The sequence below is a fragment of the Pelobates fuscus genome, chromosome 10 (assembly GCF_036172605.1).
Source record: "Pelobates fuscus isolate aPelFus1 chromosome 10, aPelFus1.pri, whole genome shotgun sequence".
In the NCBI taxonomy this organism is placed as follows: domain Eukaryota; kingdom Metazoa; phylum Chordata; class Amphibia; order Anura; family Pelobatidae; genus Pelobates; species Pelobates fuscus.
The window spans coordinates 133,673,604-133,699,123 of record NC_086326.1 but is presented as its reverse complement, the minus strand read 5'-3'; the positions used below and the strand labels follow the sequence as shown (position 1 = coordinate 133,699,123).

Sequence of the window (25,520 nt, the reverse complement as noted above, 5' to 3'; positions counted from 1 at the left end):
CATAAATTGATATAGTTAGTCCAGACCAAGTTTGCTGAATGACCGGAGTCAGAGCTGGAGTTACACATTGGCAAAGAAAGCTAAAAGCTTGGCTGGGCTTCATATTTAGAATGTTAGAGTATCCATTTAAGCTCAAGGGTACCTTGTTGTAGACATTAAACCATTCAGGATGATGGTCCAGTTTCTCCGCCTGTAGCGCCACCCTGGTCATGAATCCGAACGCCTAGGGTAAGATGTAGAATGTTAGAGAATTTTATCATTACTCAGAATTAATACATCTGTTGGGTGTCAAAAAGTGTATTTAATTTATTTTGAAACTAGGGCCTGAAAAGCTGTGATATCAGTAAATTGATCATTTATAGCCATCATAGAATCCAACTTTCCATCCAAGTACAGAATTTAAAAACAGACACATGAGACATCGTCACTACAGTGTGAAAAATCCATAGAATACATTTTTAAACACCTGTGTTGTATGTTGTCTACATATTAAGGAAATAATTATTCTCTGGAAATGTTTTAGATGTATCATAGTAACCATGGAAACCAACAGAATGTCCTTGCCGCTTGCTCCCTTGGTCTCAGAATTATTCCTTCTTCATAACTCTCAGTGTGGGCACTGGGCCAGATTTCCCACTAGGCTGAGTAGACACCTACCTACATATACTGTTCTCAGCACTCATAATGTGTCCTTCTGAAGTTCAAGTGGGTTGATGGAGAGAGATAAATACCAGGAGACTAAAATGCCTGTCGTCATCGCCAGCAAATACCAAGTGTTTCCATGTTAAACATCTTAAAGCGGCACTGTCATGCTGAACTTACCTTTCTTTAATCGATTCCTCTTCTCTTCCTCTCTCAGGATCTGTTCTTCATTTCTTCCTGTCTGCTCTAGTTTTCTTTAAAACATAAGACAAAGTAGGGACTACTTGTCTTATGGAGGTTTCCTACACCTGACCATCTCTGACCAGAGGAGGAGCAAAGTGTGCTTCATTTCCAGTGGTCAGAGCAATTTCCCCACAATTCATACCTTTCCTCTGTGTTCCTGCAAAGCCTCCTTTCACTTTCCTGAACGTCCTGTCATTTAGACAGAACACCAGCAAAACTACCGAATTGCATCCTAACAGAATGAGAACAGTTTCTCCATTCGTGTTAGGACGCAATTTTGAACTTTGTTCGTATCGGAATTTCATTCATATGAATGAAACTCCGATCCTATTTGTGGCACGGCTAGCTCCCTGATACCGTGGGAATTAGGGAGCAATCTACCAAAAGGCTGAAAGACCTAAAATTGGTCTTTCAGACAAATTACTAATACTAAGTAAAGATTATTTAGTATTAGTAAATTCTGCCCCTACTTGCTATACCGCGAGTAGGGGCCTGTAGCTGCTCACTGTTAAAAAAACAAAACAAAACATAGGATCCCCCCTCCCGAGCCCCCACCTGTGCTGTGCGAGTGGGGGCTATTAAACTGAAGGGGGGACCCTTAGCGGCTGGTGAGGGTCCTAAATAACATTGAGGGGGGTGGGGGCCTATTGTCCTCCCCTCCCCGGCCCCTACCGCTGAGAAGCGGTTTTAAAGAAAACTAGAGCAGATAGGAAGAAATTAAGAACAGATCCTCACAGAGGGAGAGAAGAGGAATCTATTAAAGAAAGGTAAGTTCGGCATGACAGTGCTGCTTTAATGGTTAACCACTGGTATTTGGTAGCTGCCGACAGCATTAACATCTACCCTAGAGAGGCTGAACACCACACCAAACTTGTCTCCGATTCCAGATATTAAAAACGTACAACCTGTGGCTAGACAGTGGAACCTCGGAACTGGAACGGTCCCGTTCTCTAACAATTCAAAAGTAAAACAAAAATTTTGAGTAAAAAATGTCTCGGTACGCGAACGATCTTCAGTACCCGAACATACAACAAAGAGCCAAATGTCTCGATACACAAACAATCTTCTGTAACAGAGCATACAACAAAGAGCCACGTCTCATTTTCAAGTCAGACAATTATTACAAATAATTGAAATAATGGCCAACAGTAAATTTATAGCAAGTTGAAAGGCCGGAACCACTCAAATAAATGTAAGGTGCTTATTATTAGAGTGATCTCTGCATTTTTAATGCATACATATAAATGTAAAATGCTGTAATTTTGGGGGTCTGGAACGGATTAATCAATTTTACTTGAATTCTTATTGGAAATGTTGATCCGGTTCTCTAACACTTCGGGACCTCGGATTACGTTCGAGTTCCGAGGTTCCACTGTATTACTAGAAAAAGTATTTTAAAGCCTGAACTCACAATACATCTAACATTTAAAAGGTCTTATTCTATATTTAAGTACATTTAACATTTAAGACAATCTGGAAGTATGGGGCAAGTCAGGTGTCAAGTTCCATTAAATATTGAAGTGAAACAATCGGTAGAAAGCAGCAGGGAAATTGAGACCACTCTCAATGTGCGTATACACCGGACTATTCACATCCCTCCACCACCGATGGTTTGGATCTGCCGGAACTCATTCATAGAATTTAAACAGTGTAAGTAAAGTATCCCTATGCCCCGTAGAGTGTTTATTCAAGATGGCCTTCCTTTTATTTATTTTAATTTGATTATACAAATGATGGAGTTAGTTCTGAAATAAAGACTCGAAAATCATGAAAACATGTGTTGGGAAAGCGGTTTAAACAGTAAAATTTCTTCCCTTGCTTACATCCAATTCGTTTCATGTGGCAGGATGGGCACCAACAAGAAGTCAAACCATTTAAATATACAGAGCAGAAAGATCACAGCTCCCTCGCCGCCTCGGATGGCAAGCTGCCCGCCCCACTGGACCCCAGGGACGGTCCACGCCAGCTCTCCAGGTAGGGAGGCTGGGTGGAAAAATATTAATTACATTAATAAGTTGTGAGTGTTGTGAGTGTATGTATGTGTCTGTGAGTATGTGTATGTCTGAGTGTATGTCAGTTTCTGTGAGTGTGTATGTCTGTGTGTATATGTGTGTCTGTGAGTGCATACGTGTGTCTGTTAATGCATGTGTGTGTGTCAAATCAGTGAGCGTGTGTGTATCTGCCAATGTGTGTGTCAATAAATGTGTGTCAAATCAGTGTGTCTGACTGTCAGTGACGTCTGTGTGTCTGTCATTGTGTGTGTGACTGTCAGTGTGTATCTGTCAGTGAATGTGTGTGTCAGAGTGTGTGCTTAAAAGGGACATTGAACAGCTCATTGAAGTGGTCTGGGTGCAGTGTCCCTAACTCTTTAACCCTGAAAGTGTTAATTATTGCAGTTTCTCAGAAACTGCAAAAATTACTTGAGGTTTTAAATCCACCTCTAATGACTGTCTACCAGACAGCCCCTAGAAGGACTTTATGGTGGTTAGGCGACTAAAAGTCACCTGATGCTGGACGTCCTCACGATGTGCATGAGGACATCAGGCGTCTGCTAAATCCCCATAGGAAAGAATTGGTACAATGCTTTCCTATGGGGAAGCCTAATGCAAGCGCAGAGGAGGAGCATGACCCAGGGCCGAGGGACATCAGCACTGGATTCAGGTAAGTGACCAAAATGGGTTTTAACCCCTTCAGTGCCGAGGGGGGCACTATAGGGAACTATAGTGCCAGGAAAACAGCTTTGTTTCCCTGGCACTATAGTTTCCCTTTAAAACGTAGTAGGAAAAGGTGTGGCCTTGACAGGAAGGGGTGGGGCAAATTTAGATTAAGTGGGTGCCCAGGTTTAGTCATGCCTAGGGCAGCGCAAAACTAAAATACACCACTGGGCGCATGCGATGTACCGCTTACCCGGTTGAAGTCCTTAAAATGAAATTCTTTGCAAATGGCATCTCTGCCGTCCAGTTCATTCCACCCTACAGCTCTCAGGTTAGGCAGAAGCTGCTCCCGCTCCTCACCACTGAGTCGGTGTGCCTTTCCAGCCTGTAAAAACAATGTAAAAATATCAACTTTTTTTTTTATGGGTCATCTCTTACACCTTGTATTCAGTATTACTGGGAAAAACGTCAAACATTTACTTGGTTTAACATACACCCTCTAGAATTGGCCAATATATGGATCTAGTAATGGTGCATGATCACTTCTGTACACAACATTTCTTCCCCTTCATAGAGGTTACAGAGTTAGTGTGTCATCAGAGACCTGCATTGCGGTTTTCGACTGCCCACAGACCAATGTGGGAACAATAAGACAGTGGGTAATGAAGAGTCGGGGGAAGTCTGGGTTGTGGAACAGGAGGCGATGAAGATGTTGCGGTGGCTTTGGCCTGGGTATTTTGCCAACAAATTGACATCTAGTAAGCAATGTCAGAGACATATGAAGAGCTGAGAGAGGAGATGTCAGGGGTAAAGGAGGGGAAGGATCTGCATGTCATCTGAAAATAAATGGACACTGTAGCCAGGCAAGGAGATGAGGACGAGGGGTGGGGTGGTAAAGGATCTTACATGTGTGAGTCACCTAAAGTAACCACTTCCATGCCCTTCCTAGTGCATTACTTTGCCACATTTGATAATTACAATAATTAATTCTAATACTATAACAAAAGAAAAAGAAGAGATTTAAGATGTAAGGTGAGTCACATCTAAATCTCAGCAAGGTTACAGGGAGTAGTAGGGGCTTAACCCCGGGTAGAAAAAATAGACAGAAGGAAAGAAAATGGGAAAAAGGAGAACCGCACACTAAAAATGGGTGGAGTCCATTCCCACTTCTAACTACTCCCTTAGGTAGAGGGTCACAAAAATATGGTAATAAACCTTTATTAATAGTAATTGGTAAGCAAGTTTACCTGACAAAAAAATAAAGTAAATATTAAATTTTAATAGTAAATGTACCCTAGCAAAAGTGTTCAAGTAATTGGTAAACAAATTCGCCCAAAAAAAAATAAATAAAATATAGAACACACCCTAACAAAAGTGTTTAAAGTGAAAGATGCAAAACCACCTATTAAAAACCTGGAAATGTTCCCATATAGGTACCCATATATGTTATAGGGAACAGGGATGGATAGGAGTGCAGAGACCTAAAAAAAGGATCAAAATGACCAGCATCCACCTCCCCTAAATAGGGTAAAGCTAATAGTCAATAGTCAAATCAGATTCTAGCAAGACAGAGCAGCAAAGATAATAAAGAGTGGATATTTGCTGCAACAGCAGCGGTAAAGGTATATGGAGCCGGTAATTATCGTGGTTACTTAGCATAAATGTACAGAGAAGTATAGGTAAAGCTTTCTCACGGTCTGTTCAGCTGTTAATTTATATCGGATCTGTTCAGCTACTCCTCCATGTAATAGATGACACCATGGGGGAGTGAACAGTCCTATCAGCATAGACTGTAGTGAAAAGTACCTCTGTATAAATGTCCTTAACTAAAATATCCAGCTCACATCCAAAAACAGCTGCTGCTACAAGGCAGCCTATTTCTATCCCTCAGAACTTAAGTAATGGGACCAGCGGATAGCGGCAGATAGAGAGTAGCAGAGAGGTAAATGCAGTCGTTACTAGTATGGACGTATAGGAGAGTTCAAATCCCAGCGGATACAAAGTAACATGCCTATAAACACGCCCTGAACTAACTGACTACCTTGTAGCAAACTCAACTGCTGCTTCGAGGCAGCCTAATGGTATCCCTCAAAGTTAAATGCTAGAACCGGCACAGACATAGTGGGAGCCCAGGTAAGTATAAACTTCAGAGTGAATGCATCGGCAAAGAGCAAGCCCGCAAGCTCGACGCGCGTTTCGGCGTTATTGGACGCCTTTCTCAAGAAAGCTCTAGAGCACACCGGGTGGGAGAGGCGGACAATCTCCCGGCCTGGAGTTGCCCAACAGCATTCAGTACTATACCGGTGCCCCGTAACCCCGGCTCAATTATTTCCTGCTAGAGTTTGTATTTGACTCTCCTATACACAGCTGACATCCCTTATGTTTAGGGTAAGTGTAATTGATTGTATTTTCATGTTGATTAACTGATTTTATTCACCTTGTTTGTTTTTGTACACCTATAAAGTGTACTTAATGTGTGTAGTTACGAGCTGGATAAAGACCAGTTTGGTCGAAACGTTGTCTTGGCTGTGAGTTTAAGATATTGCCTATTCCACTGATATCTGGAGTCCCTGGACCTCTCTATTTTTTTCCATTAATACATTGGTCTCTTGGTACTGGGGCCGGTCATGTTGCACCCAGACTCAGATGGGGATTGAGTGCAGTTCCATTTCGTCTTTTACAAATTTGCTTCAAGAAATATTATACAGTACACGATTAGGCCATTTGCACGCCTTTTTTTTTTTTTTTTTTTGAATCATTTGCATTGACAGAAGTTGTACAAGTCGAACCAAACAATTGTTTTTCCCCATACCAATTAATACCCAATGTACAGCACTATGGAAATTGCTGGTGATATATAAATTAATAAAATAATATTAATAATATGGCTGAATCTAATTTTTCCAGAGTGCTCAAGCCTATTCTGGTTTGTATTTCTACATAATATCCCACGGTATTATGGCTTTAAAAAGGAAACTACAGTAAGGAGAATGCCAAGCGATGCATCACAGTTCAGGACTGTTGAATACCAGGGAGATGCTATTGCAGGTTCCAGAACTCAAACGGATAGCCACAGGAGACTCTTAAAGGGACACTATAGTCGGGGGCGGAGCCAGCTCTCGGCATGAACGGTCGCACACTCACTGCTCTCCGACGACCGCAGCCCAAAACGACCCGAAATCAACCGCAAGTTTTACCCCACCAGACCGCAGACAGCCTGCCCACACTCCCCTTTCAATGGGGAGGAAAACCAAAAAAACGCGGCCGGATCGCCCGCGGTTCACGGGCGATATCGGCGACTTACTGAGGAGGCCTCATGGTGTGGCGGCACCCAATATGGCGGCCGACTATGGAGATTTTTCGGAAAGCTCGGATGACACATCCCTTCATTGCCCTGAGACACTGGGTTACAAGGGACCTCCCAAACCACAGCAACAGCCGATGGGCTCTCCAGTTACCACGGAGATACTTACCTCTCTCCTGACCGACCTATGCCAGTCGCTCTCCACGGAGATCTCCCAGGTAAGGGAGGATGTTAAGGGGTTCACGGATCGCCTCTCAGCAATGGAGCAATCCACTCAGGCCCAGACAGCACAAATCACAGAGCTGCAGAATCAGGTCAAAGACCTCTCCTCAGCCCACTTTACACTCACCCACCAACTGGCAGCTATGGAAGACAAAAGGAGGTGGAAGCATGTCAAGATCAGAGGCCTCTCAGACGCAATATCCCCGGCCGAGCTTCCCCATCTTCTAAGACGGCTGTTCACGGCCCTCCTGTCCCCCAAAATAGCTAAAGGGGTGCAGCTGGATGGCATGTTCCGCCTACCCAAGCCGCCACAACTCGCAAGTTCAGCGACAGGTGACCTCCTGGTCAAATTTCAAAACGGGCAAGACAAAGCTGCTCTAATGGGCGCCATCAAAGGAAAAAATCCATACCGCTTTGAAGACATGGACTTAACGTTTTATTCCGATCTCTCGCGCACAACCCTGCAATGGCGCAAATCTCTCCGACCACTTACAGCGGCATTGACGGCTAAGGGAGTGAAGTACCATTGGGGACCATCACACACACTCCTCTTCCAACACCAAGGCAAGGACTATAAAGCGACGGACGTCGCAGAGATGGACACTGTCCTGACAGATATGGGACTCATGCCTTCTTCCACCATTACTACTTGGGATCCGGCTAAGATTGTCCCATTTGTTCCAGCATCCAGGGGAACACCCGGAGTGAAGATTACCTGAACTGGGACTTTTGAGTTATTTACATTTTACTTTTTGTTCTAATGTTCTCCCTTTTATCTACACTACCGTACTTGTTGGTGTTAGCTTACAGGGCACAGGCCCCTAACGTTATGTAACCCAGAGTTCCCTGCACACATATAGCAGGATTGCTATACGGCGGCTATTTACCGCCGAATCGGGCAGAACCCGGACTAGTTGGCTCCATTTACTACCACACCCCCCCAGCTCCGCTTTAACTACTTCACAACGAGGCCACCACCTAGGAGCTGCACAACTACCTCATCAGGTTGCGCGTCAGCATCCTCTATTACTCCCCCACACATACGATACTCTAGGCTATGCACAGCCCTCACATTTCACGATACATTAAGACCACCCACATGGTCTACGCATTGAATTTCCGTATGCCCCACAACAACGGCGTATCGACATGCTCCCTTCCAGTACAGAGTCTCACTTCAACCCTGCGTCATGAGACACGTAAGAAACTGGAAAGAAGAGACTGGACTGTCCAGTGACCACTGAGTATTAATTAAAATATAACTTTTAATAACTGCAAAAAACATAAAAAAGAGCTAGAGATATATCTGGCTCTAAACACGAACAGACATACCGTGGAAAAAGTTCCACAATAGAGAAGTGATAGAAGTCACTATATACTGAATATAGTCTATCTCCAAAATGTGGTTAAGCTATAATGAAAAGAACCTTGAATCAATGTTACTCTGTAACTATGTAGTCAGAAGGAGAATGCCCTTGTAATAATGTTGCAAATATTAATAATACTATTACAGAGTAACAGAGGGTAGTTACATATAGCAGTAGGTAAGACAGGGATATAAATCCTAAGACAGAAATAGTGAAAGGAAAAAACCCAGGACGAGAAAAACAGGGTTAACCTGGGTATAGAAATGATAATAAAAAACGTGTGACTGGCTAAGCGAACAATCCCTGCTATAGCCAGAAAAGAGGATTCGCTAAGAGAGCAAGTAGCTAAGGCTAGTAACCCTAGAACTATATATGATTCACACAATGGCTGTGTAGTGGCGTCTAACTGCAGTTTAACGCTAAGTCTAAAGCTGGCAATTTCGTCCAAGATTCGGCTATTTTAAACTTTGCAGACCCACAGATTCCCACTAAACTCCGCTATTGTCAAAGATTTCTAACTAGCTAAAGTACAAGCTAAACTTGCAGACTATCAAAGTGAGAAATCTACACGTGCAAAAGCCCCGACGCGCGTTTCGCCAGTGAGCGGCTTTTCAAGGGGTGAAGGCTGTCCTCGTCGGTTCGATTTAAATATAGCGCCCAAACATCTGATTGGTCGGTGGGAGGGGCTAGCAGGAAGTGTCAGCTAACCCCTTGACTGCCATGCCGGCATAGTAGATGGTAAATGGCAGAGAGGAATACTATGGATGAAAACTATATCAAGGAGTAAAAATTGACGAAACAGGGCTATGCCAATTGATTTTGCACACAGTTATAACTGACAGAAAGTGCTAAAGAAGATTATAAAGTTTAGCAAAAACTGATAATAGTGTGAACATACAAAGCATGAAAATTGGCATCCTTGGTTAATAACTCCTAAAGATTGTAAAATCTAATTAAGTCATGAAAAGTATATACCATGAAAAATTAGATTATAATATATATATATCATCTCAGTAATTCTTCAAAATGGACCATAAATCTCAAGAGACAACATTGAAAATTATGTATTAGGTCCATATTCCACCAGTGTTGGGACTTGAAATAAATTTGATAAAAAATTTGATAAAAAATAAAAAATACAGGGTCAATAATATAAAAAAGGTAAATTGTAATATAATGTGATACAGTGCCACCCGAATCACAGATAACTTTATTTGTGGATAAAAGGGGTATAGTTATATTCCTCATTCAAACCACAAGGTGTCAGTGTCCTAAATTTATAAATCCATTTTGACTCTTTTTGTAAGAGGAGTCTATTCATGTTGCCTTTTCTAGGGTTCAAGAAACGTTTTTCAATTGCTTGAAATTTCAAGCAGTCCGTCAAACCTCCATGAAAATTCTGAATGTGCCTAGCTATTGGCGTAGGACTGATGGTATTTTTAATGGAGCCGATATGTTGCAGGATTCTGCGCCTAAATTGTTGGAACGTTTTCCCTATATATTGCAGTCCACACTCACAAGTTATCAAATAAATGATATTGGTGGTACTGCAATTGACCAGGGCATTAGTATGAACCTTCAACTTCGAGCAAGTAGATTGCGTAAATTTAGATGGACAGATGTGTTTGCAAGCTTTGCAATGCCCACATCTGTACGTGCCTTTAGTTTGAGAAAGCCAATTCTGTGTAACCTGGGGGGAAGACAGATGGCTGTGGACGAGCATGTCTTGTAAATTCCTAGCTCGCCTGGCTGTCAATTCTGGGTGATCAGGTAGTAGTTTTTGAAGTATAGGGTTATGGCACAGTATTGGCCAATTCTTAGACAGGATATTGGACATGGTCCCCCAGCCATTATCAAATGTGCCAATGCATCTGGGAATGGAGTTTGAGGACTTCGTACGAGTGAACCTGAGACTGGCAAGTCTATCAGTTTGACTGGCTCTTTGAAATGCCTTCTTTAAGACTCTGTTGGGATATCCTAAAGATTTAAAGCAAAACTTTAATTGTTGACATTCTTGGTAAAAGGAAAGGTCTTCAGAACAGTTCCTTCTTGCTCGAAGGTATTGGCTGTATGGGATGGACGCTCTTAGACTGTATGGGTGATGGCTATCCCAGTGAAGTAGGCTATTCGTTGCTGTTGACTTCCTGAATAGCTCAGTGCTTATAGTGCCATCCTCATGTAGTATAATTCGTAAGTCCAAGAAGATAAGTTCGCGTACATCAATAACTGACGTAAGTTTCAGATTGATGTCATTAATGTTTAGACAGTCAACAAAGTCACCAAAAGTCGAAACTGGACCCGTCCAAAAGAGCAGCATGTCATCAATGTATCTGTACCACTTCAAAATATATCCATGGTACGCTTGATACGGAGATGACTTGATGACATGCTGCTCCCACCAACCCAAAAACAAATTTGCATACGTGGGGGCACAAGCCGTGCCCATGGTAGTGCCGGTTCGTTGTAAGTAGTATCTGCCATTAAAAATCAAATAGTTGGGGGGCGGAGCCTGACCAGCATCCTGATCACACGCATTACTGCAGAGCTCCTGCAGTTACATTCGGAAAACGGCATAAAAATAAGCAAAATCAGCTCTCACCCGCACAAGACCACCCTGCCTGAGCTCAGTGTGCCCCACTGAACACGGGGATACCCGTATTGTGGAGATCGGAGCAAGAAGTCCACGGCTGCATGAACGCGGCCTACAAGCGCGGGAACAGGGGAGAGGCGGCCGCTCTCCCCATCCTCTCGATAGCAGCACCGGCGGTATGATGCTCCCCCCCCCCCCGGATCGGTGGGGGTTATCCCGACCCAAGCCTGGTTGCCCAGGACACAAGCGACGAACCCGCACAGTAAGCCTGCAACACCAGCACCCAAGGCAACATGGGACAGTTCAGGCCCAAACAAAATGGCGCCACGAACACGGCGAACCACAAGCCGCACATTAATCAAACCTCCTAGGCGAACACAGGAGTTTTATGAGCGGATCTGCTCCAAACTCTGGACATTGCTTCATACCCAAAGGCGATCTTATCTGATGGCAACCAAAGCGGTGGCGTCCTGGATCCGTCCGGCACTTAGGCGCCGTTTGAGCGGATATCCCCTTCGTACCTCCAGTGAGCCTCTCCGCCGGAGACCGGCACGGGGAGAAACAGCAACAGGTATCTTGGGCACCAGCTCTTGCGCCCCAACGCTACAGGGAAGGCCCCACCAACACATCCCACCTGCCCACACCTCGGCGGCCCCAATTACCCTCCTCAAACAGGGCGCCACTACATCCTCACCGGCTCACAATACCAACCGCGACTATAACCGGGAAGCAAGGAAGCTAGAAGCCAGCGCGCGTAGCGGGTGGAAAGCCCCTTCGCGGCCCACAGTGGAGAGCACTCTGAAAGACCCACAACAGGTCGTCCGCCGCCTCCTGAAGGAAGGCATAGGGTGAAAGGACTTTGCACCAATCATGCCACACAACTGGGACAACTCAGCTTAAAAGACGGCATGCCACCCAAGACCCCAGACCACGGGGAAAACCCTACAAACCTTAACATGTTTACCTATTGTTTAGCATAGCCTATACTGGTTAACTTGCCTACCACAGAGATATCGAATCAGTCCATACTTAATACTTATTTCTACTGCATTTGTGTACAATTGCCATAATCTTGTTAATTCTTCACTTTTCACCCTCCACTGATTCGATGCCTACTAACACCTCAACTGAGCAGTGTACCTTCAGGTGCATTACAAATCTGTATCTAATATGTCTCCCATACTTGCATGTTACCGAATACTATGTTTAATACGCCTCTACTGCCTACTTTGTTCGTTGATATATTTAGTTTATCATCTAGCTAATCAAACCACGGTTTAACTACTAAAGCGATGACATTCACTATGACTCTTAACCCTAAGCTACTGTTACATAGCGATAAGTAACTAATAATGACAAACGTACTTAGCCAGCTTGTACCTAGCATGTTTTATTACTATAAAAAAAAACTGCATTTCCTCTAAATGCTGCTTGAATGTTAACAAATCTGTGTGCTCAAACTGTCTGATTATGCTGTTGTGGCATTATTAGCACGCTCATGTTATTTTTTTTCTGCACAGCAAAAATAAAGAATTTAAAAAAAAAAAAAATGAAATGAAATAGTTATGGGTTAGGATGAACTTTAATAACTTAAATTATAAAGTTCTTTTTGGTGAAATCAAGAGAGGACTGGTTCAGAAAAAATTCACATGCGAGGATTCCCTTGTCATGTGGAATGTTGGAATAGAGAGAAACTACGTCAAGACTCGCCAGTAGGGTGTAGGGGGGGACCTGTAGCCCCTCAAGAGCTAGTAGTGTTGACTTAGTATCCTGTAGATAGGATGGTAATGTGATAACCATAGGTCTTAGGATTTTATCAATGAATTTGCTAGATCTCTCAGTTAGACAATTGTTGCCGGAGACTATAGGTCTACCTGGCGGGTCTATCGGATTTTTGTGTATTTTGGGTAGACAGTAGAGTGTGGCTATGGTCGGATTTTTGTGTGGCAATAAGTATTTGTATTCCTGAGATGTAATGATCTTAGATGATTCAGCTTTCATTAGAATGTTATCTAATTCCTTGACGTAGTGAGCTGTGGGGTCACTCGATAACGTTTGGTAGCACTCTTTGTCGTGCAGATGTGCCATGCACATAGTGATATACTTATCACGATCAAGGAGAACAATATTTCCGTCCTTATCCGCAGATTTAATGATAGTGTTGGTGGATTGTCTCAACTCTTTCAAGCCCTTGTATTCCATAGTCGTGAGATTCTTAGGTGGTATAGGAATGTCAGCCTTTTCTAGTTCACTAGTTGACATTTGGACAAAAAGGTCAACGTGTGGTAACTCCTTAAAATTAGGGGTGAACCAACTCTCTGGTTTACAGTCAGTCAATGGTTTATTAGGGTTTTGTTCCTCAAGGAGGTCTGTTAAGTTTTGTGCCAAACGATAATCCTCAAGGCTTAAGCCCATGTCATTAGCCGTTTGTGTATCCTTTTTGGTATGTATTATATTGAGAGCAATTTTCCTACCAAATAGATTAATATCTTTGGTCCAGTCAAAGGTGTTGCATTGTGGTGTTGGTACAAAAGAGAGACCTTTACTAAGGAGTGATATATGTCTAGGCAATAAATCGAAACTGGAAAGATTTATTATCCTGTTCTGATTTAATTCTTTGTTCGATTCTGTTTGTATCCCCACCTGTGCCTGTCCCGTAGTCTCCCCCTTTGGTGGCGGTGGGAGCCCTGTTCTAAAAAAGGGACTGTTTGGGATGTGGTGGATGGAATGTTGGTCTCTCCTGTGATAGGGATGTCCAAGAAGGATACTGTTTTATCAGGCTCCCTTAGAATGCTTCTTTGGAGGCGTGGCTTGGAGGTCCGCGAACATGGCTGCCTAAACCGTGAGCTCCCCGCCGGCCTAGCACTAAACCTCACCGACCGCACAGCCAAACGCTCGTAATGGGGAAGACTCACCGCACATCGAGTGCCCAAAGACCCGCGGACACCCTGAAAAGTGCTCCGAACCCCTCCATGAAGCAATACCTCGTGGCACAGGCGGACCCGGACCACCAGGCCTCAACTGACTCCACGGCCTCGGGCTCTCCCCGCCCACGGTCCCCACAGGGAGCACATGCACCAACAAACTCCCAATCCTTCACCCCTGAACTGATGTCCATACTCCAGCAATTACCCACGAAAGCAGACCTGAAACAGGCTAATGCTGAACTCCACACCTCCATCACTACAGAGCTCCATGCACTGCGAGAGGAGATACAGGGCCTCAGCCAGAGAGTGGCCCAGCTCGAGGCAGACAGTGACCACATGTCTGCATCTCAGGCAGCAAACACTGACATGCTGCAGTCTCATACGAAGGTACTAAAGCAAATGGCATTGCATATTGAGGACTTAGATAACAGGGGTAGGAGACAGAACATCCGCATCAGGGGGGTACCTGAGGGGTTGGACAAGAACACCCCTATTCCAGCCACCTTGTCGGATCTATTTAACAGACTGCTGGCCCGTCCGCTTCAAACGCCTATAGGCTTTGTACGTGCACACCGCGCACTTAGGCCCCAGGGACCCCCTGAAGGCCCATCCCGCGACATCATCTGCTGTCTGGAGAGCTTTCCCCTGAAAGAGGAGATCCTTCGCAAAGCCAGAACCGCAGAAAAAATTCTATTAGAAGGTTCGGAGATCCACCTGTTCCCCGATCTATCTCCAGCAACCCTGGCATACAGAAGAGCAATGAAGCCCCTAACCAGGCAGCTACAAACCGCCCAGCTGCGGTACCGCTGGTGTTTTCCCACAGGACTGCAAGTTGCGACTCCTAACGGCCCCTTCATGGTCCTAGGGGAAGAAGACACCCAGGCTCTCCAGAAGGAGCTGCACCTGCCACCGGAGACATTACCCTGGCCGAACCCGCTGAACTTTTACACCTTCACCCCCAGACCACAAAGTATGGGTCCCCGACCCCAGAGACTGAGGCCACCTCGCACACAGACGACTAGGCCAGTGGGGATGCCCAACTGAAAGCTGCCATGCCTGCTCGAAGTCTAGACCTTGGAACTGTTACCCTGATACCATAGGCATGTCACGAACTCTGGACTTTACACTGGGGTACCCCTGAGGCCCCACCACTAAATGGACACTGCCGTGACCTCTCGACACAGCAAGTATTGCTTGAGCTGCGGCTCCAGATAAGGGGGAGGGAGGGCATACTAGGGAACACCTAAGAATATGGGGGAGCTAACCCGGGGGGGGGGGAGGAGGGGATACTATTAACCTGCTTTATTATCGTGGGCGAGAGTCGCATGAGGGGCCTTACGCCCATGTGGAGAATAAATGTGCCCCAACCGCCCGATGGTTAGACCCCACAATACCAACTTGCAGACACACGCCACCGAGACCGAATCCCACCCACAGGGGTGAGGAAAAGCGAAGAGAGGGTGGGGAATTGCCATTAGGGTGATGAGAGATTGGGAAGGAATGGAGATGTGGGTGGGGGGAGGGTCCCGTGACAGGCCACTAGGTGACCTACACGGCGAAGGTACAAATGGGACCCATGTTAAATTGTTGAATTGTTTATTTCCTATGGCTGATATCCTTGTTGAAGTTACTACTGTTCTTTTAAGGTGAGGTTGATAACTATGTTTCATTCCTTAATAGATAGTGCCGTAAGCCGGGGAGACGGAAGGTCCTGACTGGGTGGAGCCCCGAGAGGCCATAGTGGTCAGCGACGACCGATTTGCGAGCGCACTTGGTCCCCTGGGCCCTGCCCACTTGGGAATTCCGGGACTCCTTCGACTGCCCTACTGGAGTGAGCGACAAAAATCAGGTGAGCGGTTCCCCTCCGCCCGTTAACGGCCGGAGGGGCCCCAGCCCCCCGACGCTCTTTTCCAACGCCGCTGTTTACAGCGACTGTATATATTCTACCCCTGACCCTTTCCACCCCTACTACCCTACACTTCCCTATACCCCCCTTACCCCGTCCAAGCACTTGACCGCCGGACGGACGAGACTGCACACCTATACCTGACTGACAGGGTTCGACCATGTCCACTGCCCCAGCCCCCATAACGGTTCTCTCCCTCAATGCTAGAGGTTTAAACAAACCCGAGAAAAGATCGGGAGCCTTGAGGGATTTCCTCTCCCATAAGGCATCCATAGTGTTTCTACAAGAGACACATTTCAGACTGGGATCACGACCGACACTGACCAACCAGCACTACCCCAACGGATACTACAGTGACTTCCAATGGGGGAAATCAAGGGGGACGGCGATACTGCTCCACAAACGCATTCCGTTCAAAGAAAAGGGGGTGTTGACCGACCCAGAGGGACGATACACTTTTATAAAGGGGGAGATAGCAGGCTCCATGTACACTTTTGCCAACATCTACGCCCCAAATTGTAGACAATATCGCTTCTTGGCCCGGACACTCCGCACCCTTAGGAGTTTCACAGAGGGAGTACAGGTGCTGGGGGGAGACCTTAACGTGGCTCTGGATCCCAAATGGGACTCCTCCCTGGGCCGCTCTCACGTCCCCACCCAACATCTCACAGCAATCAGAGCCCTTTTGGCGAGAGAAAGGCTCGTGGACTGCTGGAGAGCCCTACATCCCGATGAAAGGGATTACACTTTTTACTCACACCCCCATAACTCCTACACCCGAATCGACTACCTCTTCATGCCACAATACTACCTACCGCTGGCACTTCGGGCTGACCAGGGCACTGCTACATGGTCGGACCATGCACCGGTGCCGGTCACCCTGAAGTCCCCGCTATTCAGACCCACAATCTCCAAATGGAGGTTAAATGAGGCCCTACTGGCCAAGCCAGAACTAACGGCCGACATAGAAACTACACTGCAAGAATACTTCACACACAATGGAAATCAAACGTCCCCCACCATACGATGGGAGGCACACAAAAGCGTTGTTAGGGGGCATTTCATACAAAAGGGCACACTTCTCAAGAGACAGAGGGAGGCCCGCATGGCCTCAATACTAGCGGACATACACCACCTTGATACACTCAATAAACGTCTACAACTCCCCACGCACCAGGCAACACTGCTTACTCTACGGAGAGAACTGACAACACTCCTACACTCCCAATACCACAGGGATGCATTGCGCAACAGGGCTTTCTTCCACGTAAATGGCAACAAGAGTGGGAAACTGTTAGCACGCATGCTCAATAAAAAGAGACAAGACACTTACATAGACCGCATCCGGGACAAGGGGGGAACCCTACACAGGCACCCCGCTAAGATCCAGGAGATCATTAGGGCATATTACCAGGAACTTTACGCGATTCCGCGACCGCACACAGACTCACACTCCCACAGACTCCGGGACTCTATAGACGAATACCTCTCGGCCCATACAATCCCCTCCCTACCAACAGACATAACGGATCAGCTGGACGAACCCATTACCCCTGAGGAACTTGCGCTTGCGATCAAGAGCTCTAAGCCCAGGAGGAGCCCAGGCCCCGATGGATTGCCCCTAAAATACTATAAGAGGTTCGCAGACATACTGTACCCCCCGTTAGTGGACATGTTTAATGCAATCAGAGAGGGACACGATCTCCACGAGCAGGCACTCACCGCACACATCACCATCATCCCTAAGGAGGGAAAAGACCGGGAGCACTGCGGGAGCTACCGGCCTATCTCCCTTATCAACACAGATCTTAAACTTCTCGCAAAGGTCCTGGCGACCAGGCTCCAAACACATGTGCCCAATCTGGTACACGCGGACCAGGTGGGGTTCGTGCTGGGTCGGGAGGCCCGGGATAACACCATTAGGGCTCTCACGCTCATGCACAGGACATCTGGAACGGACTCGGGCCTTCTCCTGCTCTCTACAGACGCGGAGAAGGCCTTTGACAGGGTCAACTGGGAATATATGTTCCGGACGCTGACACATATGGGCCTGGGACCACACCTCCGGGGATGGATTGGAGCCCTTTACTCCAAGCCAACCGCGCACGTGTTGGTCAACGGGGTACTAACAGAGGCCTTTCCGATACACAATGGCACACGCCAGGGCTGCCCCCTCTCCCCGTTACTATTTGTGCTGGCCCTGGAGCTATTCTTAAACACCATCAGATGCCACCCTGACATCACCGGCCTCTATACAGGAGACACACATCACAAAATAGCCGCATACGCGGACGACCTGCTATTCTTTATCACCAACCCTGAGGTCTCCCTGCCCAACCTAGTGCAGGCGTTCCGGGCATTTGGGTTCCTCTCGGGCTTGAAAATTAACTTTTCAAAATCGTATGTACTAAATATCAATGTACCCGCGCATAGAGCTGACCACCTGCGTAGGAGTCACAACTTCCAATGGGCTTCAGACAAGATACGGTACCTAGGCACCTGGCTGACAGCGCACACGACAAATTTATACGCAGCCAACTTCGCCCCCCTGCTGACCCAGTTTCGGAAGGAGATGAGGGAGTGGGCCTATCCCCATATATCCTGGCTAGGCAGGGTGCAAGTAGTAAAGATGAACTTCTTACCGAGACTGCTTTACCTTATTCAGGCACTACCTATAGTGATCCCCACCTCCTTTTTCACGGCACTCCGAGGGGCACTGGGGACCTACGTTTGGGACGGGAGGAGACCCAGACTTAAATATACCTTACTGACACAACCCAAAGACAAGGGCGGTCTTGCCCTACCAGACTTTGCCCTATACTACAAAGCGTGTCACCTGCAACGTGTGGTAGAGTGGTCCAAACCGGGGGTTCACAAACTCTGGAAAATAGCAGAGGAATGCGACGCGGGCATACCAGCCGCCCTCCTTCCGTGGCTCCCCGCAAGGGGGTCAGGGAAGGAAACACGATACTCGGTTTACACTAAAGCGACACTGACGGTGTGGCGAGGCAGTGTCGGACGACATGCCCTCTCCACATACCCATCCCCACTACTACCCCTAGTTCATAACCCAGACTTCCAACCGGGCTTGGACCCGAGGGCCTTCAGGGCTCTAGTGAATGACCCCATGCCCCGCCTACGACACATTTGCACTAGACGAGGGATGAAAAGCCTGACAGAAATGTGTGGGGAGACTTCCCAATCCTTCCTAACGCGTTTTAAATATGAACAGTTGCGTAATTTCGTAAAGTTACTCCCACAAGGCCAGGCACTCGGCAGAGATCTCACGGTCTTTGAACGACTATGCTCTGACCCGGACCCCTTACCACACGGGGTATCGCACCTGTACTCCCTTCTCCAGTCACACACACCAACTACACCTCCGAACTTCATGGGCAAATGGGAGGAATCCCTGAAACGCACCTTTAGCGCCCCGGAATGGGAGAAGATGTGCAATATCATACACCACTGCTCCATATTCAGCAAGAGCCAAGAGACTGCCTATAAACTGCTCACACGCTGGTATCGCACACCGGCCACAGCGCACCACATAGACACGAATGCATCTCGCCTCTGCTGGAGGTGCGAAAAGGAAATAGGCACACTTAGACATCTCTGGTGGGACTGCGAACTGGTACAACCCTTCTGGCACACAATTCACGCTATCATTGCCCGCTTTTCGGACAATCCCCCACCATATGAACCAGCAGCCATGCTGCTCCACCACAGAAATGTCCCCACATCCAAATATAAAAAATCACTCACGATCCGGATCATAAATATAGCTAAGCAAACGATCCCAAGATACTGGAAGACGAAGGAGACCCCGTCCTTACCCCTCTGGTTTGCTCAAATGGAAGACCTCAGAGCCATAGAGGAACTCACTATGTACGCGGCTGGTCCGCAACAACAAACATACCTAGACATCTGGACGCAGTGGATCCTGACGACAGCGAAACCAGACTTCCAGACGATACTGACGACCCTAGCACCTACATGCCCAAGACCGACTGACACAGAGACGACATACTAACCCTATTCCTCCTTCCCTATCCAACCCAATCCCCCCCCCCCCGACTCCCGTCCCAGTTGAAACGCACCGACCAGGAAGGTGTGGAGCCCTAACCATGTACTTAAGGCCTAAGTAGGCCGGTTACCCGACAGGGACAGGGTGAGGCTACAAAAGAGTGTAACTATTCTCGTATGACATTCCTGGACCTTCCGGGGTCCATAAGACCCGTAAGGTACGTTACAGGTTAGGACCCGTCCTAATTTCTGGCACAGTTGTAATTGGAAGACTTCATCAGAGCCCGGTCCCTTAGACAGGACCACTTAATATGGTTAAGGACCTGCGAGTCCGAAGTTGTTACGGGCCTGCGCGCCCAACCTCGTAAGTTTGATGCAATACCTTATACTTTCTAATGCTCAGACACATGTTGTGTTCTACACGAATGTTTTATATGCAAATGGAGACCTGCGAGTCTCATTTTGACCCGTTTGACAATAAAAATTATATTTACAAAAAAAAAAAAAGAATGCTTCTTTGAGCTAAGGGTTTGGCTGCCGAAAGTTTGTTTCTATCTGTGCTTGTTTGTCTGGGTTTGGCCCTTTGTTGCTTATAAGAGGCACTGTCAGGAGGTTTCACCAGAGGAATAGTTGGAATTAGAGTTGTAAGTTCTACGATTTCTTATTTTTCGCTTAAAGATCTGTCCCTCTTTGAAATCGTGAAAATCTCGTTGGAACTTGGTGTGTTTTTTTACTTTCAGATTGTGTTTGTAATTGTCAATATTTTGTTGTAATTTTACCTCCATCTGTGAATACAGGTTTTCAGTTTTGAACTCTTTAATTTGGCTGATTTCAGAGGTTAGTTTTTGATTGATATCAGCAAAGTTAACGGTTTCCAGTTTGATTAGAAAACCCATTAATCTAAAAGAGCAGTCAAGTAAAATGGAGTTCCACTCATTAATCTGGTCCTCTGTTTGGACTTTATCAGGTAAAAGGATTTCGGGTCGTAGTCCCCTAGGGACCAATTTTTGTTCAATATATTGTTTTAGGCTTGTTAACTCCCAGAAACACTGAGTGTGTTGTTGGTAAGATTTCTGTATGTTAAAAAATGCCTGATTAATGTCATTAGTAGTACTGGAGGTTTGAGACAAGGGGTTAGTTGAAAAGACATTGATAATTTCCTCCTGACCCAAATTGGGGTCTAATAGTTTGTCTAAGAGGTCAGTCATTTAAAGGATGGCAGTGTTAGAAATGAAAAGAAAAGATATGTTTCAAAGTGTCTGCTTCAACATGAAATAGGTATTAAAACCTTAGAAATAATGAAATGAAAAAAAACAAAACAATGAAGCAAAAGAAACCTGGACAGTATAGCTGGGGTTAACCCATAGAAAACTGAAGAAACTGGAAAGAAGAGACTGGACTGTCCAGTGACCACTGAGTATTAATTAAAATATAACTTTTAATAACTGCAAAAAACATAAAAAAGAGCTAGAGATATATCTGGCTCTGAGACACGTAAGCGCACACCTTGCCTTTAACTTTAGGCTTACTCCAGGCCACACGCACATACGCCGACACTAATCTTATGGCCAGGATGGAATTTGCTCTATTATCTATTACCTTTTATTGTTAACCTTCGCAACTGCTTTTTATACCTTTAAAAAATTTGTGCCAATACTCAAAATGCCATACTATTGTTATACTCTGCTGTTAAATACGCTGGCTTTAGCTGTTGTGGCTATACGAGCATTATGTTCATGCGTGCACAACAAAAATAAAGAATTATAAAAAAAAAAAAAAGGGACACTATAGTCACCTGAACAACTTTAGCTTAATGAAGCTGTTTTGGTGTATAGAACATGCCCCTGCAGCCTCACTGCTCAATCCTCTGCCATTTAGGAGTTAAATCCCTTTGTTTATGAACTCTAGTCACACCTCCCTGCATGTGACTTGCACAGCCTTCCATAAACACTTCCTGTAAAGAGAGCCCTATTTAGGCTTTCTTTATTGCAAGTTCTGTTTAATTAAGATTTTCATATCCCCTGCTATGTTAATAGCTTGCTAGACCCTGCAAGAGCCTCCTGTGTGTGATTAAAGTTCAATTTAGAGATTGAGATACAATTATTTAAGGTAAATTATATCTGTTTGAAAGTGAAACCAGTTTTTATTTCATGCAGGCTCTGTCAATCATAGCCAGGGGAGGTGTGGCTAGGGCTGCATAAACCGAAACAAAGTGATTTAACTCCTAAAGGACAGTGAATTGAGCAGTGAAATTGCAGGGGAATGATCTATACACTAAAACTGCTTTATTTAGCTAAAGTAATTTAGGTTACTATAGTGTTCCTTTAACTGAAATACAGAGAATGACTAATACTTTATCAGATATAACTACAAAATGGTCCTCCCCTCGCCCCCATCACTCCTATGAAATGGACATTATATCCTGCTGAACAGAAATTTAAATAATAGGACTACGACTCGTGTATACACCCTCACTGTTACCTTTTAAATGTTTTCCAGAGCTTAGTAAATACTAAACTCATATTGTTTTAAGGACAATCTATAACATTGTAGTTCTATAAAGGTTTGCCCACTGTGAATTCCAATTGACTTGGCTTATGTGTGGTCAAGGCTAAAAGGTCGATGGTACATAATAAGCCATTGTCTTCTGCTAGGTCACCAAGGTAGACTTATAACCGTTCTTAAAAAGAGACACGACCCCCTGCTGGAACAAACAATGCTGGTTTACAATGAATACATTGCTAACCCTATGACAATTAAAGAGTAAAATCGCAATGTCACGTTGACTATACCATTGACAATACAGCTCATGTCTGTGGCTTCCTGAATAATGTCTCCTGTGATCTATTAACAGTCTCATCGGTGGCTCTGTAGACATGTGGTCTGAATTACAATGGAGGAATGGTTTCTTTAAATACGTACATCAATTAAATGAAACAATTAGATCCTTTGATCTGAGCAACTGAAGGAACATGGACATAAACACGACCAGCAGAGAACATGTGATTCTCATTGACTACGGTTTTACCACCAGCTCTGGAAGATTTTCCAGATGTTTGGCCATGTTTCCTTTTACATTCATATTGAGCAATCTCTACTGATGTCTGGTTACATAAGATTAGCAATAAAAAAAACAAAAAATAACAACAAAAAAAACAAGTATTTCCATGATGAATCTAAATTTCGGAAGGTCTTACTAGACGTATATTGGGAATTTTATTTTACCAATGTGCAAACTGCAGCCCGTGTTGGTCTTACGGAGAGAATGGAGCAGTGAGATTGCAGGGGCACGGTCCATATACCAAAACTGCTTCATTAAGCTAAACTTGTTTTGGTGGTCTATAGTGTCAATTTAATGAGAAGCCTCTGGTTGGCATATTACCCACAGAGTGTCAGGGGTAGGGATTGGCAAGGCTGCAGACTTTGCAAGCTATTTTTTCAATATACGCACAAAGAAAATATGCAGAAAATAATAATAATAATACATGCATGTTTTATATGGGAGTAAATCTACTAAACAGTTAAAAAATTATAAACTCAATAGAGCGTTACTTTAACCAATGTATAGCTTAAAGGAGAAGTCTAGACACCATAACCACTACATGCCTATATAGTAGCTATACTGCACGCATCATCTACAAGATCCTTAACAGTTTGAGCTAAATCTGTGGTCCCCAAGGCACCCACGATTCAGTCCCAGATCACAGACATTGCCAACGCAAAAGTTACTCTGCTCATTAGCAATATTAATTGCATCCATATTTTAGAGTTATTCATTGGCTGAATGGGTCCGGTGACATTTTTGACAGATTGATGTCAAGTATTTGGCTATCCCTTGTCTATACCCAGGGGAGGGTGGGCAAGGGGACAGGGGGCAAACTTGTATAGAAAGGATTATGGGCTGGTTCATCACAGAACAATATTAAACTGTATCAGATTATTATTATATTCTAGTTTTTGCACTCTTAATATAAAACTAAAAACATAAAAAGGGAGTGAAGTTTGCGCACAAACAAGATTTATTTGGGGTTGCCCCCAGCCCTCCCAGTCTGTACTGATTACGCAATAACTAAGCATTGAGCTAGAATAATTGCTGCCAAAAGTTAGGGTCAAAGTGAAAGTCCCATAATGGAGAACACCCAAGCACTCCTGTTTGAAAGGCAATGACGGTCACATTTAATGATTACGTTTTTGCCATTATCTACATCCCCCATCCTCCCCCATCTATTTAACATTATTAAATAACAGTTCACAGTAAATTGTTTAATATAGTCATTTTCTAGTGTTGTATTGGATTTTAAATGTTCAATAACCAACTGTTATTTACATTATCTATTGCAAAAAAATGAAAAATAATAATATATATACACACACACACACACAAACTATATTTCTATTTAAAGATGGACAGTATGTAACAAGAACTGTAGAATCAGAATTACATTATATATAATTACTAATCCCTAGGACATATATACCATGTGAAGTTAAAGTCATGTTAATATATCTATCTATCATTAGGCTGACAGCTCAACCAATAATAACATGTTTGAATGGCCATCAGTGGCTGCTCCACCTGTTTCTAAGGCACATTTTACCCTCATATAATCCACTTAGCAGATAATCAATAATAGGGCAGGGGTAGACACAATATCTCCAGCTAATGTTGAACTACAATTCCCATGATGCCTTGCCAGCCTATGTTTTGCCATCCCAGTACTAGGTATATGGACCCACCCTCTGGTACTCCAAGAGTTAACTCCATCTGCCTGGATGGAAAAAGATCATTATTAAATGAAATTTACAATGAAGTGAAATGCCATGTCTCTCAGTCACATGTAACAATAGACTGGTAACAGAATAGCCAGGAAAGTGCATTGAATTGCTCCTGTCTTATCATGCTACATTGCTCCCCTGGCGAATCATTAACTTAATGCACTTTGACTGCTGCCTCTTTCTATGCTTGGAACAAAGCAGGAAAGAAATAGCCTTTTGTTTGTTCTGTTTTTTTCCCCTTAGCTACAAAATAGAAGGACATAAATAATATGAATTAATAGCAGATCACCTACCATAGCTGCAGCAGAGGGTAAGAAGTATGGGATCAGAGCAGCAGCTCACAGACAGATCAGCTGTGGCTTCTCCCAGTTCTCTAGGAGGGGAGGGGAGGGAGGAGGGGCAGGACCAATCCTCCCCCTTTACAAACAATCTGGGCTCAGCTAGAAGAGTCAATGCTCTGAGGGAGAAAGGGTGAGCCTGCTTCACAGGCCTCCAGAGAGCTGCTGGTAGCCATCTTGGTTGGGGCACCTTTAATCATGCTGCCCCCAGAGATATTGTGCAAATGCTTTAAAGGGACACAATAGGCGCCCAGACCACCTCAGCTCATTGAAGTGGTATGGGTGCAGTGTCCCAGGTCCCTTAATTCTACAGTGGTAATTATCGCAAGTTTTTCATAAACTGTAATAATGATCTGCCAGGGTTAACTCCACCTCTAGTGGCTTCCTACCAGATAGCCACTAGAGGGACTTCCAGGTGGTTAGGTGACTTTTGGTCGCCAAACTGACGCTGGATGTTCTCACCCTATGCATGAGGACCTCCAGTGTCACCTAAAACCCTATAGGAAAGCATTATACAATGCTTTC

The 25,520-nt window shown here is 44.9% G+C and overlaps 1 protein-coding gene across 1 annotated transcript in view; it reads right to left on the bottom strand.

Annotated features, from left to right (window-relative positions):
- Positions 1–25,062, bottom strand: part of PCBD1 (pterin-4 alpha-carbinolamine dehydratase 1) — a 28,012-nt gene extending 2,950 nt beyond the window's left edge. Inside the window, exons 1-3 of the mRNA XM_063434688.1 lie at positions 24,951–25,062; positions 3,793–3,924; positions 143–223 (exon numbers count right to left, since the gene is read on the bottom strand). Of these exons, the coding sequence (XP_063290758.1) occupies positions 143–223; positions 3,793–3,924; positions 24,951–24,953 (216 nt within the window). The 5' untranslated portion in view covers positions 24,954–25,062. The remainder of the gene's footprint in view (positions 1–142; positions 224–3,792; positions 3,925–24,950) is intronic.
- Positions 25,063–25,520: the final 458 nt, after the last annotated feature.